An 18,098-nucleotide genomic window follows, 5' to 3' on the forward strand; every position below is an offset into this window, starting at 1 on the left:
TCCTTTTCCTCCAAATGTTTACTAGAAAACTCACAATTCTATCCTACAAAATTGCCATGTAAATATCATAACAAACAGACAGCTTCTGTCTACTAAAATTTTTACACTTTTTTTCCCTCCCTAAAACATGATTCCATCACATCTGTTCAGCAGCCACCTTTAGAAGCAAAAGCTACCAATAAAATACAAACATGATCTTCTTTAAGAAACTGCAGGGAAACTCGAAAGCCAGCCACAGAATAGTAGAGTTCTCAAAGAAACTTCCCACATTTCCACTGGAAAAAAAAAATCTAACAGAAACCACTTGGCCAGGACTCAAAACCCAGTTAGGAGGGGAATCTGCCTCTACCAACTTTCAATTATCAGACACTGCACGAATGTGGCTGTGTGCCCTGCACCGTGCTGAGCTCATGGGGCTAGGATCACAGGCTGATGACCTGCCAATGGGGTATGTTTGGTCTATGTGATTTTTTTTTTCCCCAGCAATGCTTAAAAGTCAGGAAATCTCACATCAACATCCAGATGTGTGATATTTTTTTAAAACTTGAAAGATCCATCAACATGGGCTCAGCATTCCTTCACTGGTGACTTTCACAGCTGCAGCAGAGAAGCTACTGATCCTGACAGCAAAGGACATACTCTCCAACTTGCCACAGTCCCCACGATAATAAACTGTCCCCTCAATGCCACACTCAGAGTTTCATTTACTTACTTAGTACTGGAGATTGAATCCAGGGGTGCTTAACCTCTGAGTCACATCCCCAGCTCTAATTCCCCGACTTTTTTGTTTTTTAAGAGAGGGCCTAAATTGCTGAGGCTGATCTCAAATTTGCTATCCTCCTGTCTCAGCCTCCCAAGTCATTAGGATTATAGGAGTGCACCAACACAGCCGGCTTGCTTTACTCATTTATGCTCCCTGTCTGGCCCCAGAAGCACTTGAATTTGTCACTCCAAAGAGAACAGATAAAAGTTATCCCTATGCTTAAGAAATAAGAAGTTCAGTCTAAGGGAAAAGGCAGACAAGAGGATACATTACAACAGGGTAGGATACAAACCCTGAATGGCCAGGGTTCAAAAGAAACCCCAAGGAAGGTGCAACCAACTGTGCTGAAGGGAGAGGATGAATCGAGACATGCTCATGGGGAGAGGACATCGGAGGAGGGTTTTGCAGGATGAGAACAGGTTCGTCAGGTGAAAAAGTGGAGATGTGCAAAGCGGTGAAAGTAAAAAAGAAACACAGAGTCTTCTGGTGATGGGATTAGGAAGAAAGGGACTTCTATTATCCACCCAGCTAACAATTTTGAGCTTAAATCAGGGACAATGGGGAGCAAACAAGTTACCAAAGCAAGGGCTGACACGAGCTTGTCTCTGATGCTGGTAGAAGTGCAGAAAATGACCTGGGGCAAAGAGACTTTGAGGGCACTCTTTGGGTACTAAGAGTTAGCTTCTAATGCTTAGAAACTCTGCATTCTCTGCCAGCGCACACATTTAACTAACTCAGCTGTTATTTCTTTCACAGACAGATGTGTGTCAATACAGTCACCTCTCTTGAATTGGAATAATAAAAATACTTTGAGATAACACACAATGCAGACCTCTGAAAGGTCAAGATGAAGAGCCCAATTCCATACAACAAAGGTGTCCTCCTTCACCTGCCATGTCTCCTTGTCCACTCACATGGCTATGAGAGAAGACCTAGCAGCTTCCAAAAAAAAAAAAAAATCCTTTCTACATGTGCCACAAGTTTGACTTTCCTCCCAGTCAAATGACTACACACACATTCCCACACACTGTTCTCAACAACCTTTAAATGGGCCACATAGAATATAACATGTTAATTCTAATTCGTCTTTGATACAGGTTCAAAGGGTGATAAAGAAACAATGTGCCCCAAGGAGAATCATCTTACTCAGGAGCCTATGGGCGTATTCCTGAAAAAAGGTCAACAGTAAGGACACCAGGCTATTGCCACATGTCCTCCCCAAAGCAATGACACTGAAATCCGTTTTGCTTCTTTTCCCCTCAAATCAAATCTCAAAAAAAAAAAAAAAAAACCTAAGATAAGCAAATCAACAAGGGGCTTTTTAAAAACTATCTCAAAGTTATAATAACCCCAAACAGACTATTTCCCAGACTTTTTATTGTTATAACAAACAAAACCATCTTTCACTTCTTGTCATTTGCAATTACCATGACATAATTGAAGATCAGTGAATCACCATGGGGCTGGGGAGAGAGGGCCTCCTAACTCTGAGCTGTCACTGTAATCTTCACAGGATAAACAACACCCAGAGTTCTTTCTTCATCGTCTTTAACTTATATGTTAGAAAGACTCAAAATTTCATATTCTGTAATTTCCCTCTTTCCCTAAAGATGGCATGATATTTCAAAGAGTTTTCCCCCTTGAAAATGCTGTTTTTCTCTTCAACAGCCAATATGAATCCTGCACCAATAGCCTTTGACATAATTTAGAATCTATTTGTAGGAGCCAAAAATTCAATTAAGAGAAAAATTATCTTGGAAGGGCTTGGACAATTCAGCCAATTAACCCTCCTGTAACTTTTCTGAAGGGGAAGAAAAAAAAAAAAAAAAACCCTGAATGGTTTAACAAAAGGCCGTACAAAGTCCAAAGGAACAGGATAAGGCAGGGGCAAAAGATTCTAGATGTATGGTTTAGATATGAGGTGTCCTCCAAACGTTCCCATGTTGATTCAGGAATATTCATAGGTGAAATGACTGAATTATGAGAGCTGTGATGTCCGAAGTCCTTCCCAGTTTGAATGGAGTAACTGGGGGGGGGGGTGTAAATGGGACCCAGCTAGAGGACGTAGATCACTGGGGGGGGGTGCCCTGGAAGGGTGCATCTGCCCAGTATCCCCTTCCCCTCTCTCTGCTTCCTGGTCAGCCATGAAGGGAACAGTCCTCCTTCACTCTGCCCTTTCCTCATCCTGGGCCCAGCAATAGATTCAGCTGACCATTGATTAGACCTCTAGAATCAGGAGTCAAAATAACATTTTCCTCCTTGAAGATGTTCTCGTTGGGTATTTTGATCACAGTGACACCAAGCTGACGAATGAACCAGAAATCTGGAAATCGTTTCCGTTCTGCTCCTTAGCAAAGTCACACGGTCATGTGTCTCCATGCTAGACTCTGTGACCCCATCCCATCCTTTATGGTCCACAGGTGAGTGCCGCCGACTCACCTTTGTGGCCTCCTCCACGCTCTCCCTCAGGGCCTGCAGCTCGGCATCGTATTGTTCCTTCAGCTTGTCCATCTCCTGGTCGTGGCTGGAAACCTCTTCTTTCAGAGCACCTTTGAGGGCCGTGAGTTCACGCTCCCGCTTTCTCAAGAGGTCTTCTTGCTCCTCCTTGGCGATCAGCAGATCTTGAAGATCCTGTTTTGCCTGGAGGAGCTCCTAAAGGGAGGACATGGGAAGAAGGGAGGTGAAGAGCAGACATCTTTGTGGAGTGGACCGGTATGTCTCCTCCAGGCAGCCACCAGGCATACGGGCCACCTCACCTGTCCTGTTTGCTCCCTCCTTCCTCATACTGCACACCTGTGGAGATTACTTCTGTCTCTTCCTCTGTACCTCAGAGGCCATCATTCCCTTTGATTCCTCTGGCCTAACTCTTTGAGATTTAATATGAGGGGAAAAAAAGTAATGTTACTGCTTTGAGGGGACATGTCTGGTTGTGCCTCTCATTTCACTTCTGCAGGACGGCCTGCTGTCCTTGTTGTGGCCCTTCATGCGCTTGCTGCAGAGGGCCAGGCTGACCTGCTGGCCTCATCTGCTTCGTACCCGCTGAGCCCTGAGAGTGGCCAAACCCTTCATCTACATGCCTAGAATCTGGGATGAATTCATCCTAGAATTTGTCATTTCTTTTGCCCATCTGAGTGGAGCACAACTTTCACATTTTTCCTGCTTCATTGTTACAGTTCACAAAGAAAGTCACAAAACTGGGGCATCAAGTTCCACTATGAAGCACATCACCCAGGCCCAAGTGTGGCCTGAAAAGGATCAGCCTTCCTTTTACTTCAATGTCTTTGTCCTGGACTCCTTGGTGCTCCTCCAGCTCAGGGCTTGCCCTTATGGAACATGCAAATGCTCAGCTTCCCCCCAACTCAACTCCTCTCTGCATGCCAGGCATCTCCCCACCCAAAGCCACTTCCTGGAGAAGCATCTGTTTCCTACCAGCCTACTCCAAGTCTCTACTCCATCTGTTATCTTTTCTTTCTGCCATTTTGTTCTTTTCTATTTCCTTGAATCTTGGCTAGCCACAAAGCTTTACTACCAAACTTTTTTGAAAGTATAATTTCTGCTCAGTGCCTCCACTTCAGGACCACTCATTTGTTTCCTGATCTCCTGCGTATGGCTTTTGTCCCTCCTTTACTAAGACAACCACCTCCAAGGTCATCATGATCGACGAATCACTATATCCAGTGGCCTTTCCTCTTTTTACCCTCTCTGCCATCTCCTTAAGAGTCCCCTCTTTCTACACTCTCCTAGATCCTTTCCCAAGGCCACTTTTTTTCTGTGAAGATCGTTTCTGGCTTTTGTCTTCCTCTTCCCAAAAGCTAAGATGATCCCCAGGAATGCAACTCTGCATTCTTTACTCTCCTCCTTTAACAAGTTCATCAATTTTTTTCCCCAACTATCAATTCTACAAAAATGACTCCAAATCTTTTACCTCCACCCCTCCTCTGAGTTCATTCCTACATTTTCACATCCATTAGAAGCACTCATCTGGAATACTCCCAGGAAACCCAGATTCAATAGGATTGCAGTTTTAAGTGAATCCATCGTGTTCCTTCCTTTCCACTTCTATTTTTCATCATTTTTGTGTATGGTACCCAGATTAAGAACTAGACAACACCTTTGACTTTTCTCTCATCCTTGTCCCTCATAACCAAAAAGTTAGTCCTGTAATATCTTAGATCCTCCCCTTTGCCTCCACAAATTAGGCCCTCATTATCTCTTGCACAGGGGCCTTCAATAGCCATGCATCTCTTCCCCCAAATCAGTCTCTCACCTGCTGTCTCCAGAAGATCACGTAGCATCCTCTGGAGCTACCTTCTTCCCTCTCAGTTCTGTCTCCCTCTGCCCTTCGGAAAGTCTTTGAAGGCTCAGATGTCACACGACTGCCTTCAAGAGTTCTTGTTTGCACACCTCTCCTGAACACCCATCTCACTCCCACTCTCCCTCTGATAGCACTTGACTCTTGTCACCTTGCATTCTATCTATTGTGATCATTTTTCTTATGTCCCCTGGTACACTGTCGGTTTCTTGAAAGGATATGGATCTGATTCCTTATAATTTTGATGCAAGGATCAAGGCTATTAGGAGCATCTGTCTATTCTGGGCATAAACAAATTAACACCCGTAGTACAGCAGGAATCTGGAGATGCCAGAATTATAAATAAGTTTATTCTTTCATTTGTGGTTTCTGAATAAGAATATATCCTATTCCCTTAGAGCTCCTGGGACTCAGAGCATCAGCTACCACCTGGGGACCCAAGGCCTCTGGGATAATTAGCTCAGGAAGCATGCTGCTGCTAAGGGGATAAAATCATTTAAATCAATTTAACTACAACTGACAACAAAATCTCTTTTCTTTCTCTAGGTCATACATATCCACTGAACTAGAGCAATCTCAAGATGGAGTGAATTGTGTAAAACAAGACAGACCCTCAGGAATCTAACCAGCCACCATTGATAAACTCAGATGCAAAGTCAATAAACTCTTCCAGGTATAGAAGGCAGCACTGGCTCTTCAAAAGCACCAAATACAGAGCTTTCATGAAAATTTATCCTGTCCTTGATGATGTCTCTTTGATATTTGTCAAAGAGACGCCTGACTCTCCCTGCCCTGCCTCTCCATAACAGGGACCCTCCCAGCAATTGCTGCTGCTACTGGTTACCCTGTAAGGCTTCCTGGAGCCTCCTGCCGGAGCCTTCAGAGCAACCCTTGTGATTCTGAACCACATTTCCTGCTTTTACTCTCACACATTTCTCCATTGTTTTGATGATAAGGCAGTTCCTCTTCCCACACTTATCGTTTCCAGGATATATCTGTTTCTCGTTGCCTTTTGTTTACCGCCGCCAATGCATGTCAAGAACTGAGGTTTTTATGTCCATTCTACACCGACTTGCTGTTATCTGTGGCTGGGGCTGATGCTTAAGTGGACTGTGCTGCAAAGATCCAATCAGATTACACCTTGCCATATCACATAGTGGCACTTGAGGTTTTCCAGAGTAGAGACCAAAAGAACATGAAGTTTCAAAAACTTCACTCTATTACCCCAGGGGTTAGTTGTATCAAGGAGGAAAAAAAAAAAACACATAAACTTTAAGACACAAGTGAACATCCATTAGAGATGAACAAGCCTCTCCGTAGACTCTAACCAAAGAAAACAAAGAAAAATTTTGGCTATTTAGAATCAGTGCTTTTTAAAAACTTTATACATTAAGAATAGTTCCATATGTGACAGATAGCCTGCAGATTAAAACCCAGTGTGTACAGTGTGTATATATGTGCTTGAGGAAGGAAGAGGGACCTAAAAAAGTGGACTGCATTTTGTACTTATTGCATACAAGAACTGTGCTGGGGGCTGGGACTGTAGCTCAGTGGTAGAGCACTTGTCTAGCATGAGTGAGGCACTGGATTCAATCCTCAGCACCACATAAAAATAAATAAAATAAAAGTATTGTGTCTATCTACAATAAAAAATATTTAGGAAAAAAAAGAAAAGAAAGAATTGTGCTAGGCATTTCCAAAAATTAAATATTATTTTCATAAATTAAAAACAAATTGAGTTGGGCTGTAGCTCAGTGGCAGAGCACTTGCCTAGCATGTCTGAGACACTGGGTTCAATCCTTAGCAACACATAAAAATGAAACAAATAAAATAAAGGCAAGTTGTCCATTTACAACTGCAAAAAAAAAAAAATTTTTTTTTTTTTTTAAATCAAACCGGAACTCTGAGGTGCTAACATGCTTAGGATGGCACAGTTTGTAAGCAGTAGAGCCTAGACTGTGACCCGGATTGAATTCCAACATCCTTTCACTTTACTACTCAGTGACCACAGACCTGACCACAAACCACATGCTCAGGAAGGTCAAGGATCCAACAATGGCACAATGAATCTCCCTGTGAAGTGCAGACAAAACAGAGCTTTGTTTGGCCAGTAAGGAGGTCTACCTTTTAAACCAAAACAAAGAAACATGACCAGAGCCTAAAAGACAAGGAAGGAAGGAAAGCTGGGAGGAAAAGGAAGCATGGCCTGGCACAAGCTGCCACCCCAACAGCAAACTACTGAGAGGCACCAGAATGTCTAGGCAGCAACTTTTTTGCCCACAGAAAGCTCTATATCACTTGCCACCTATTCACACACAAAAATAAATAAATAAATAAATAAGGAAAACACTGGTCTAGATCCTCTTCTGCACAAATGCTTCCCAGAAGTTAGATCAGGACCCTATCTCTGGCCAATGGTCATTGCAGGGGTAAATAAGAGGTTTTATATCACAATGGTAGCTGACAGAAAAATCCTCAGAACTTTTGCTCTGGAAGGATGTTCTAGAAAGTACAACATAGCTGGTGAGAACCACCACAAGTTTTAGGTTTTTTTTAATTAAGACTTACAGAATGTACAGTAATATATCACAGCAAAAGAAGTTATAGCTATTTTAGAGAATTCAATTCTTTTTGGTGTTGTTGTTTTAGAGTTTTGTTTGTTTGGGTACTAGGGATTGAACTCAAAGGCACTAAACCGCTGCATCCAGTCTTTTTAAGACAATCTCGCTAAGTTGCTGAGGCTGCTCTCAAACTTGCAATCCTCAGCCTCCCAAGTCATTGCAATTACAGGCATGCACCATGGTGCCGACCTCATTTCTGAGCACAAATATCCCAGATTGATACACTAATCAGAATATTTCAGAAATACTGAAGTACGTTGGCACATGCCAGGAATAAGACACCACAAGACTGATGAATTTAGGTGCATCTTTCAGAACTGCAGGCTCCATCAAAGAACGACCTCTCAACAGTGGAAAACACCACTGTTGTGGCACTGAGATGTTGCATGTTAACCTACTACCCCCAGGATGGAAGGCAAGGCATTCATAGACAAGGCAGTGTCCCAAAACTTGCTCTATGATCACTTTTATAACTTGAGTTTTAAATTTTCAGAACCATCAATTAAATTAAGAATAATTAATTTGGCTAAAAAACAAAAATTATCCCCTACTATTTCTTCCTTTAACCATTTCATTATTTCCTAAATTTTAAAATTCCTTCTTTTACATATTCCTTATAGAGGCTTGGTGTTATTTAACAAAACATGAAATATTAAAAAATATTTCTGTGCAAAGGGTGGGGGGAGTAGCCCAGTAGCAGAACACCCATTCATCATACAGGAGGCCCTGGGTCCAATCCCCAGCACCAAAACAAAAAGAGATTTCATGAAAAAATCTGGCTTTTTTGCAGGCCTCACAAAGTACAGGACCTTCAACCTTTTTCAGACATGCAAAAACTTAAGGGTTTAATGTTCATTGTGTTTAAGAGCCTGATTTAAGCCAAAAGCCATGGAAAACTTGGCTACAACTATAATCTGTTATCAGATTCCCTCAGGCTAGTTTTTATTAAGATATGAAGAATAAATTGAAAGAGACAAGGAGATAGGGTCTATTTTATTAATGCTGTAGAGACCGTAGATCATGTTTTAAATGTTGCTGACATGTCAAGGGAAACCAATAAAAGCTACAAGGATGAATTTGCAAAAGGAGGGGGAAAAAAAAAAAAAAAACCTGTGTCCACCCCCAAACTCCTCCTGCAAAGAGGTGGCAGCAGATAAAACCATTCCTGTCCTGGAAAGGACTAAACAATCAGGGGACAGAAATTCCAGGAACATGTTTAAGAAAAGATGTGCTCAGTTTCCCATTCTCGTATTTCTCGTTATCAGCCTAGACCTGAACACACAATACTGAGGCTCAGATTCTTTCCTAGGAAGTAATATAAATAAAACAACAAACTGTTTCAAAAACGAAATTATGCTCAGTTATTAAATGCTCAGTATGTTGTGCTTTAAAAGTTAAAAGAAATATGGACTCGGGCTGTGGCTCAGTGGCAGAGTACTTGCCTTACACATGTGAGGCACTGGATTTGATCCTTAGCACCACATAAAAATAAATAAACAAAATAAAGATATTTTGTCGATGTTTAACTAAAAAGCAAATATTTAAAAAAGAGTTAAAGAAGTAGGTGGTTCATTTTAGAAATCACTCCCTTTTAAAAGAGATTACTTTTAAAAGTAATTTCAATAGTGGAAATTACTTATTCATTTGCTATTTGGCACTGTGGTAGGCACCAAAGAGGGGAGAAGCAATGATGATAAATTGTTGAGTGAGCCAGCTAGAAGAGAGAGGTACAAATGTACATCTAGGTCATGTGAACGAAAAGAGAGCATCTAAGAAGATGGAAAATATTATGGGAAAGAGCGACTAGCAATTACAGAATTCAATTGTTAGGGAAAAATCAGGAACTCTGGAGACTTCCTAGGAACTAAGATAACATCTTTTCCTTTTAGAACCAATGAAACATCCACACAAGGAATCCAAATATGATAGTCTTCTCTTTGAACTTGTTTGTGAAGCTACACTTTTACTGAAACCATAAATTCTTCAATGACATCATTTCTGGGAACTTATCTTTAGGAATTTTTTTTTTAAGTAGTAAAAGGGTACACGTAAAGAAGGGTCACCACAAATTTTTTTCAGAATTGCAAAAGAAAGAAAAATACATTAGAATGATTAAGCATTTTATGGTCTATCTCCTTAAAATTTAAATATAAAAATTATAAAGTATAATAAGGAAAAGTATTTCTTACTTATTAACTTTTAAAAGCAGGTAGCAAAACTGAAAAGGCATTATGTTTATCCCTACATTATATACAGATGGGTGGATAAATCTACCAATGGGTGAGAAAGCAAATGAAATGTAGAAATAAAACTAATTGCTTAGGTATTAGGGAAATATGTATGTTACCCATTTTTAAATTTCATTTTGTGTTGCTTTAATATTTTAGTCATAAATACACATTTTCAAAGCCCCATTGTAATACACCTTGTCCTCATTACTGAGCCCCAAAGTGATGGAGCCATGATGCGGTCTAGCATCATGAATGTGGTGGTATTTAAGGAATCATCTGATCAACAGAGGAACACCAGGTGCTAAGGAACAGGCTGAGGCCTTCTGTGGAGAAAAGGTCTAAACAGAGACCAAGAGACAGTTCTGTGGGAGTAGAGAAAATTATCCTTCTGTGCCCATGTGACAAGAGTTCAAAAGCCCCACTACTGTGTGACTACGGCACCCTCCCCTCAGTGCCCACCAGGCCAGGGAGAGGGGCTCAGCTCTTCCGAGGAGGAACCATTAAATCTAAACAAGGAAAGGGAGAGAAAGCAGTTGACAATGGAGACTTCAAGGAACTCCAGGAACTTAAGAGCCAGAAGCTTTTTAGTCCCAAGAAAGGGTAAAAGAAAATACCTAATCCCTAAGGGGAAAAGCAGAGGAAAATTAAATAAGACTAAGTAACTTTTTTTTTTTTTTTTTTTTTTACTTATTTGGGTGGAGCGTTGATCTAAATGGTGTTTTACTTATTTATTTATTTGTTAGGTTTTTTTCTACAACCACACCTTACAAAAGAAATGTTTCAAAACTATGTCAAAATCCAGGTGATAATAATGTTATAGCAAATATGAAACACCAAAATGAGCAGAGAGAAAAGTTATTTTTCTCACCCTCAATTATATTTCTCCCCCAAATGTAGACATTCAAAATCAACATTCTTGCATTCTAAGTATTTCTTACTTGTGTATCTTTCACCTCAGCAGGCTGACAATAACTCAGAGAAGACATAACAAGGGTCTTTGGTAAACCCCATAATAATTAACAAATGTTAAGTAGGAAGTGTCAACCTTTATCCACTGGCTTACAGATAAATATAAGGAAAGTATTTAATAGATCTTACGAGCAAAAGCCAGATGGGCAGACTGGGTATGTAGCAAATGGATTCGTTCATTCATTCACTCTCTCACTCATGGATTCATCTAATCATCCACCAAATATGTACAGACTGCTGTGCAGCCCAGTACTGTGGCTCTGTGCAGCCCAGAACTGTAGCAAATGCTACCAATGCAGTGCAGAGCTGACCCTTCCTTTATGGAGCTTATAGGCTTGTGGGGCTTTAAGAAACAAGAAGCGTTAAGTATTACCACAATCTTATTGCTCATTTTTTTCCATAAACAACATATTTACAAACTATTCTTGTCCAAAGTCTGCCCTAGATCTATTAGTATTTAGATATAATTCCAATTTACTAGAAATATAGGGGATAGTGAAATAAGTTAACGGACACCATAAAGAGATAATCAGAACAATCCACAATGTTGGGCACTGCTCCAGTTTTTTTTAGGTTAGTGGGATGGGAGACAGAGCAAGGAGATGGAGCTGAGGGATAGGAGGAGTTAAGATAAAATGAAATTTGAGAGACACAATAATGGAAATGTGTGATTTCTGACTAGAACCTAGCTCAGAGGAAGGAAAAAACTATAAAATATGCTTGGGGGAACATCTGGAAATTTTGAATAAGGACCGAGAATTGGAAATAGATAGATATTCATTATGAAAATCATTAATATTTTAAGTATAATAATGGTATTACAATTATGTAAAATAAATTCCCCAATTTTTCAAAGATGCATGCTGAAAAGTTCAGGAATGAGGTACGGTGTCTATACTTTCAAATGGTTCAGTAAACAACAACAACAAAAAAAAATTGATGAGTGTATGAACAAGTAAATTAATGGAGTAAGTAAGTAAGTAATATTAACAACTGTTGAACCAGCATTGGTGATTGATGGGTGGTAATGTGCTATTCTTTTCGATTTTTCTATAGTTGAAAGTTTTCCTAAGAATGTTTATAATTAATGACAAATGGTGCTCTCACAGAATCTGACCACAGCCACAAGTGAATGCACACAACAGAATGGCACCCAGCCCCCCCACCCCCTCCTCTGCAGCAGGTGAGGTCTGTCACTGGCCACCACCCCTTACCTCTATCAGCGCCCCCTTCTCCCTGTCTTCAGATTGCTTCGCACTGTCCAGCTCATCATGCATTTCTGAGAGCTGGTCCTGGAGGTCCCTGATCTCCGTCTGGTGCTGTTCTCGTTCCATCTTCACCTGGAAGAGCCTGGCAGGGAGGAAGCCCATCAGAGAGTCTCCTGGGCTCCACAGTTCTTCATCCAATCTGACTTCAGACAGTCACAGAGTCATGTAAAGCCCCTAGGAGCCTCTCGTTCTCTGCAGTGAAGAATGAATCAGCAACCCAAAATGGCACCTGGTAAGAACCCAGGGCTACAGTCCAACTTGACCCAGATGTCAGGTGAGAGCTCAAACCAATAAAATGGGGGAGGGGGGAGCAGAATGTAGGGAAATTTTCTACCCAAATGGAGACTGTAGGCTACTAGAATTTGAGCATAGACAATAAAGAAATGACAAAAGTCAACTTTGATATTTTTTTCAACAAAGTCATCCCACCCTCCCTTATCCCTGTACTCTAGACCAGGGGAATCATCAAATTATGGTCTACAGGCCAATCCAGCCCATGACTGTTTCTGTGAATAAAGTGTTGCTGGAACACAGCCTTGCTGGTCCACTTATGCATTGCTTGTGGCCATGGTCACAGAGTAATGATAAGAGTTGAGCAGTTATGACAAAGATGACATGGCTCACAAACCCTAAAATAATCACTCTCTAACAAGGAAAAGTTTTCCAACCTCACAATGACCATATCTTTCAAGTTTCTAAGTTCTTTACTGTACGCTCAATGTTCTGATTTTTTTCTTGCTAACTTATTTTCTGAAACTCATCTCTCTGAATATTTTTAAAGCAAATAACCCTACCATCAAAATTACAAGGGCAATCAAATGCTGTTATGACATAAAGTCCCACTTTTCCTGAATTCCCTCTGGATTTGATCCCAGCTTAACCTTTCACTGAGGGCTTCCGTCACAGCCACAGGTCTCCATAGCACTATGCATTTTTAAATCTAGGTTTTAGATCATTTTGCCACAGACTTCAAAGTGATGCAATGGCAGGAAGGTCCACCGTGGACTTGAATTTCATCCTCGAAGACTGAGAAGGGGTGCAAGTATCCAGCACAGAGACCAACAAAAACCAGAATAAAATTTGCAAACTGGGAGATTGTGGAGGCCATGTGACAAGTACTTTTTGGAAGCTGGGCCCTGGCTCACTGAAATCTGTCTTTAGCTATTACTACTCAGTGTCCCCCACTTCTCACCTGTCATGAGATCTACTTTAAAGGCTGAAACTGTACAAGACATACTTCAAGGTGTACAAAGAATCTTAATAATTATTAACCTTCCTGCTTACCAGTCTGCACATGTCATCAACTTCACAGTTTTACAAGGATTGTTGGGAGGAAAGGAAGGGTGGGCAGCCTCAGTAAGGCTGGGTGTAGTTAAGAGGTCAAAGGGGCTCGGGCTGCACACATATAAAAACTCAGGAAGGATAGCAGGCTCTTGGCCCCAAACTCACTCCTCCAGGTTCTTCCGGAGCTCCCCTTCGCTTTCTTCCAATCGCTGCTGCAATGTGGAGTTCTCTTCCACCTTACTGTCACATTGGCTTCGCAGCTTTTCCAAGTCTGCCCGCATCCTCTCTCTCTCTTCTTTGATGTTTTGTTGATTCTAAAATGAAGCAATGCAATTTTAAAGTACCACCACTGTATATTCACATCATCCCACAGAAACCTACTTCCAAACTCTAATGGACTCCATGTCTTTGCACTTACATTACTGAACAATTAAACAACATAATTAAAGCATAGGAGTGGGTTGGGGTTTTGGCTCAGTAATAGAGCATGTGTAAGGTACTGGGTTCAGTTCTCAGCATCGCATATAAATAAATAAAATAAAGGTCTATTGACAACTAAAAATAAAAATAAAGCATAGAGTTCAAACTCCAAAGAATTTTAAGTATTTATACCTAGTGAATTGTAACACTCCTAAAAGAAATTTCCAGCTAAACTTTATTCTGCTACTTCTACTTAGTTCAATGTTTTACATACTAACTATACATCTAGTTTCTGATTGTCCCACCTGAATCCAACAGTGTTTCTTTAACTCTGTCAAAGCAAACAGTCTTTATGTGCTTTGGCTACTTACAAAAAAATCTCACTGGTCAACAGGAGCCAAATAATGGGAATTTACTCAGTGATGAAAGAAATGCTTCTTTGAGGCAAAAAATAAAATGAGCTTTCATTTCACCTGGGCATCCCAATGTGCTTAATATGTTCTTTAACAACCAAGACAGAAATAGAAAAAATAAAAGAAGAGCCAGATACCTTGACCTCTAGTTGAAGCTGCCTCTGAAGTTCAGCCACTTCTAAGGTCAGCTTGTTTTTCTGTTCCAATAGGTCTTTGACTTCAGATGATGAGTTAGAAGCCTGTGATTAATTGCAAAGATATCCTAATTTAAATGTTCAGGATGTTTTAATTCTCTTTTCCCAAAATATAACCAAAGCAGTAACTGATGAAGCATAGCACTAACAATCTAAAGACTCAATTCAAATGTCAACCCCTACAGACTCTTCTCCTGCTTTGCAGGCAGAGTTAATCAGGCTGGCCCCTCAGGACTCCAGTGAACTTTATATCATTTACCACAGTCACAGGAATTATTTCACCAGATTTCTCAACATTAGTTCAACAGGACTAAAACTTATTTACTTAGTAAAACTTATTTCCTAGAAGTGTTCAAAGTACTCTATAGAATATTATAAAATATTAAGTATTAGATTTAGGACAAATAATACTTAAAATAAAATGCTTTATAAAAAATTCTAGATTCCAGTACATAGAAATCACAAGAAAATCAATAACTAAACCTTGTTGTTACAAAACATAGTTTAGCACCACTGATTCTTTGGGATTGTTTGAGAACTATTGCCTTAGGAGATTATAAACTTTTAGAAGGTAGAGATCATGTTTTATGCATTTCTGTGTCTATAGAATCTAACACTTCTCCTACATTTAATAAAAATTTCAATAAGGGATTATTGTAATTCTGGGTCTAATCATGATAGAGTAGCTGATATCAGATTTATTCTCCCTACAAAAACTATGAAAGCTGAACAAAAATATGAGACATATTTGCAAGCATTGAAAACCAACCAACATGGGGCTATAATCCTTAATAAGAGAAACACACAAGGTCACACTACATTTACCCTGAACTCTCCCTGACTGTTTTCAAACCATAGCACAGTAAAAATTTTAAAGCTCCAACAACGTCATTAGGAAACTGTAAATTAAAATAATGAGATACCACTATACACCTATTACAGTGACCAAAATTCAAAATACTGAAAATATCAAATGCTGGCAAGAATGTAGAACAGCAGGCATTCTCGTTCATGGTGGGGCGGGGGTGGGGGAGATGCAAAACAATGCAACTATTTTGGAAGATAAACTCTGTGTTCCAAGAGTTGCACTCCTTGGTCTTCATCGAAACGAACTGAAAAAAAAAAACCTGTACGTAGATGTTTACAGTAACTTTATTCACAATTAAAATTTGGAAGCAATCGAGATGTCCTTAGTTGGCAAATGGATAAACTATGGTTCATCAAACAATAGAATATTACTCAATGCTAATTAGAAATGACCTACCCGGAGGGGATTGTAGCTCATGCCTAGCATGTGTGAGGGTTTCATCCTCAGCACCACATAAAAATAAATAAACAAAGGTATTGTGTCCATCTACAACTAAAAAAAAAAAAAAATTTAAAGAAAAAACGAGCTATCTATAAAAAAGATCTAGTAATATATTTAAGTTTTTTCCACATCAAAAAAGTCAATTTGAAAAGACTAAATACAGGGCTGGGGAAGTGGTTCAAGTGGTAGCGCGCTCGCCTGGCATGCGTGCGGCCCGGGTTCGATTCTCAGCACCACATACAAACAAAGATGTTGTGTCGGCCGAGAACTAAACATAAAATATTAAAAAAAAAAAAGAAAAGACTAAATACTATATGATTGCAACTGTATGATATTTGGGAAGACACAACTATAGAGACAGTAAAATGATTATTGATTGTAGGAGTTAGGGGAGAGGGAGGATAAAAAAGCACAACACAGAGAGTCCTAGAACAGCACATCTACTCTGTATGATTCTATAATAGGGATATACATCATTGTTCATTTATCAAAACCAATAGAATATACAACACCAAGAGTGAACCCTAGTATAAACCATGGACTTTGGTATCAATGGTGTGTCAAGATAGGTCCACTGATTGTAACAGAAGTACCACTCTGATGAAGAGTGTGTATGGGGAACAGGGGGCAGGAACTTTCCACTCAGTTCTGCTGTAAACCTAAGGCTGCTCTAAAAATAAAGCTTATTAATTTAAGGGGTGGGGGAATCTCTCACTGATGAAGGAACAGAGACTAGAGTTTAGAGATGGTAAACCAAGGAGACTTCGGAATCACGGTGAGGTGAGAACTCCCACAGAAGCCCTCAAACCTGCAAGAAAAAGTACTCCTTGGATTCCTAGGATTATTCTTAAGCCACACTATGAACAGGACAAGAATCTGAGAGGCCAACAGAGACGATCTGAAGGAGACAAAGAACTCAACAGACACTCCACAGACTGCACTAAGCTGGGAGACACTAGGGTTCCAGTTCAGCCACATCAGAGAAGCTATGATAGACATCCAGGCATTCAAGATCCCAAGAAAGGAAGATGAGTTGTGCTATAGGACTAAGGGCAAAGACTCAATTGACCACCCCAACAATGCCCAAAGCAACTGAGCATACAGAATGAAGAAGAAAACTCAGGGTTCTTCAGGGGAGATGATACAATCCAGAACATCAGTAATGTCATCCACCCAGGCACAGTGGCACACGTCTGTCATCCCAGAGGCTGGGGAGGCTGAGACTAGAGGATGGCGAGTTCAAAGCCAACCTCAGCAACGGTGGTGAGTCACCAAGCAACTCAGTGAGACCCTATCTCTAAATAAAATTCATAAGAGGGCTGGGGATGTGGCTCAGTGGTCGAGTGCCCCTGAGTTCAATCCTTGGTACCAAAATAATAATGATGATGATGATGATGTCATCCACTTTATTTTATTTAAATAAATAAAATCCTAGAACTGACAACTTAAAAGAATAAGACTTAAAAGATAACATAATCAGCAAATAAGATTAATAAAATTGAAAGGTCAACAGACAGTATCCAGATTTTGATGCACCAGAGCGGGAGGGGACACACACAATAGAGAACAAGAAATATAAGGATACCATGAAAAGTTGTAACACACATGTCATCAGTATCTCAGAAGAAGTGAGAGAATGTAAAAGAGGCAATATTCAAAGAAATAATAGCCAAAAAGTTTGCAAATGTGATGAATGCCAGCAACCTATCAAGAAGACAGTGAACCTCAAGTAGGAAAAATACAAGAAAAAACATATTTACATACATTATAGTTCAACTTCTGAAAATTGAAGATAAAATATTCAGAGCAGCCAGAGCACAAAGAAACATTCAGGAAAATATACAAGAATGACACCTGGCTTCCTGCTGCAGCCCATGGAGGCCAAAAGACAGACAAGTCGTTAAAATTATGAAACAAAGCAATGCTTGCCAAACCAGAGTTCCTCAAAAACTCGAAAAAATGAGGCTGGGGCTGTGGCTCAGTGGTAGTGCGCTTGCCTAGCATGCCAGAGGCACTGGGTTTGATTCTCAGCACCATGCATAAATAAAACAAATGTCCATCAACAACTAAAAATTTTTTTAAAAATTTTTTAAAAACTCGAGGAAATGAAAAATATTATCAAACAAAAAACACTGAGAAAATTGACTGTCAGCCGAAAAGTACCACAGGATTCAACAGGAAAGTTCTCCAGGTGGGAAGAAAATGGTCTTGGTGGGAACAGAGAGGTACAAAAGGAAGAAGAGAACTCGAAAGGGAACACATCTAAATGAAAAACAGGTAAGACCTCAAAGGTGACAGAACGGTTGGGAGAGGT

The 18,098-nt window shown here is 40.1% G+C and overlaps 1 protein-coding gene across 4 annotated transcripts in view; it reads right to left on the reverse strand.

The window, feature by feature from the left end:
• The window catches only part of Cgnl1 (cingulin like 1), a 152,652-nt gene that overhangs the window by 74,781 nt on the left and 59,773 nt on the right, over positions 1 to 18,098 (reverse strand). For 3 of the 4 annotated variants that reach the window (XM_040274718.2, XM_005316615.5, XM_078049560.1), the window contains 4 exons: positions 14,419 to 14,520; positions 13,614 to 13,762; positions 12,111 to 12,246; positions 3,203 to 3,415 (listed from right to left, as the gene is read on the reverse strand). In XM_040274718.2, the coding sequence (XP_040130652.2) occupies positions 3,203 to 3,415; positions 12,111 to 12,246; positions 13,614 to 13,762; positions 14,419 to 14,520 (600 nt within the window). The remainder of the gene's footprint in view (positions 1 to 3,202; positions 3,416 to 12,110; positions 12,247 to 13,613; positions 13,763 to 14,418; positions 14,521 to 18,098) is intronic. The other variant, XM_040274720.2, reaches the window with a different exon arrangement.

The sequence above is a fragment of the Ictidomys tridecemlineatus genome, chromosome 5 (assembly GCF_052094955.1).
Source record: "Ictidomys tridecemlineatus isolate mIctTri1 chromosome 5, mIctTri1.hap1, whole genome shotgun sequence".
In the NCBI taxonomy this organism is placed as follows: Eukaryota; Metazoa; Chordata; class Mammalia; order Rodentia; family Sciuridae; genus Ictidomys; species Ictidomys tridecemlineatus.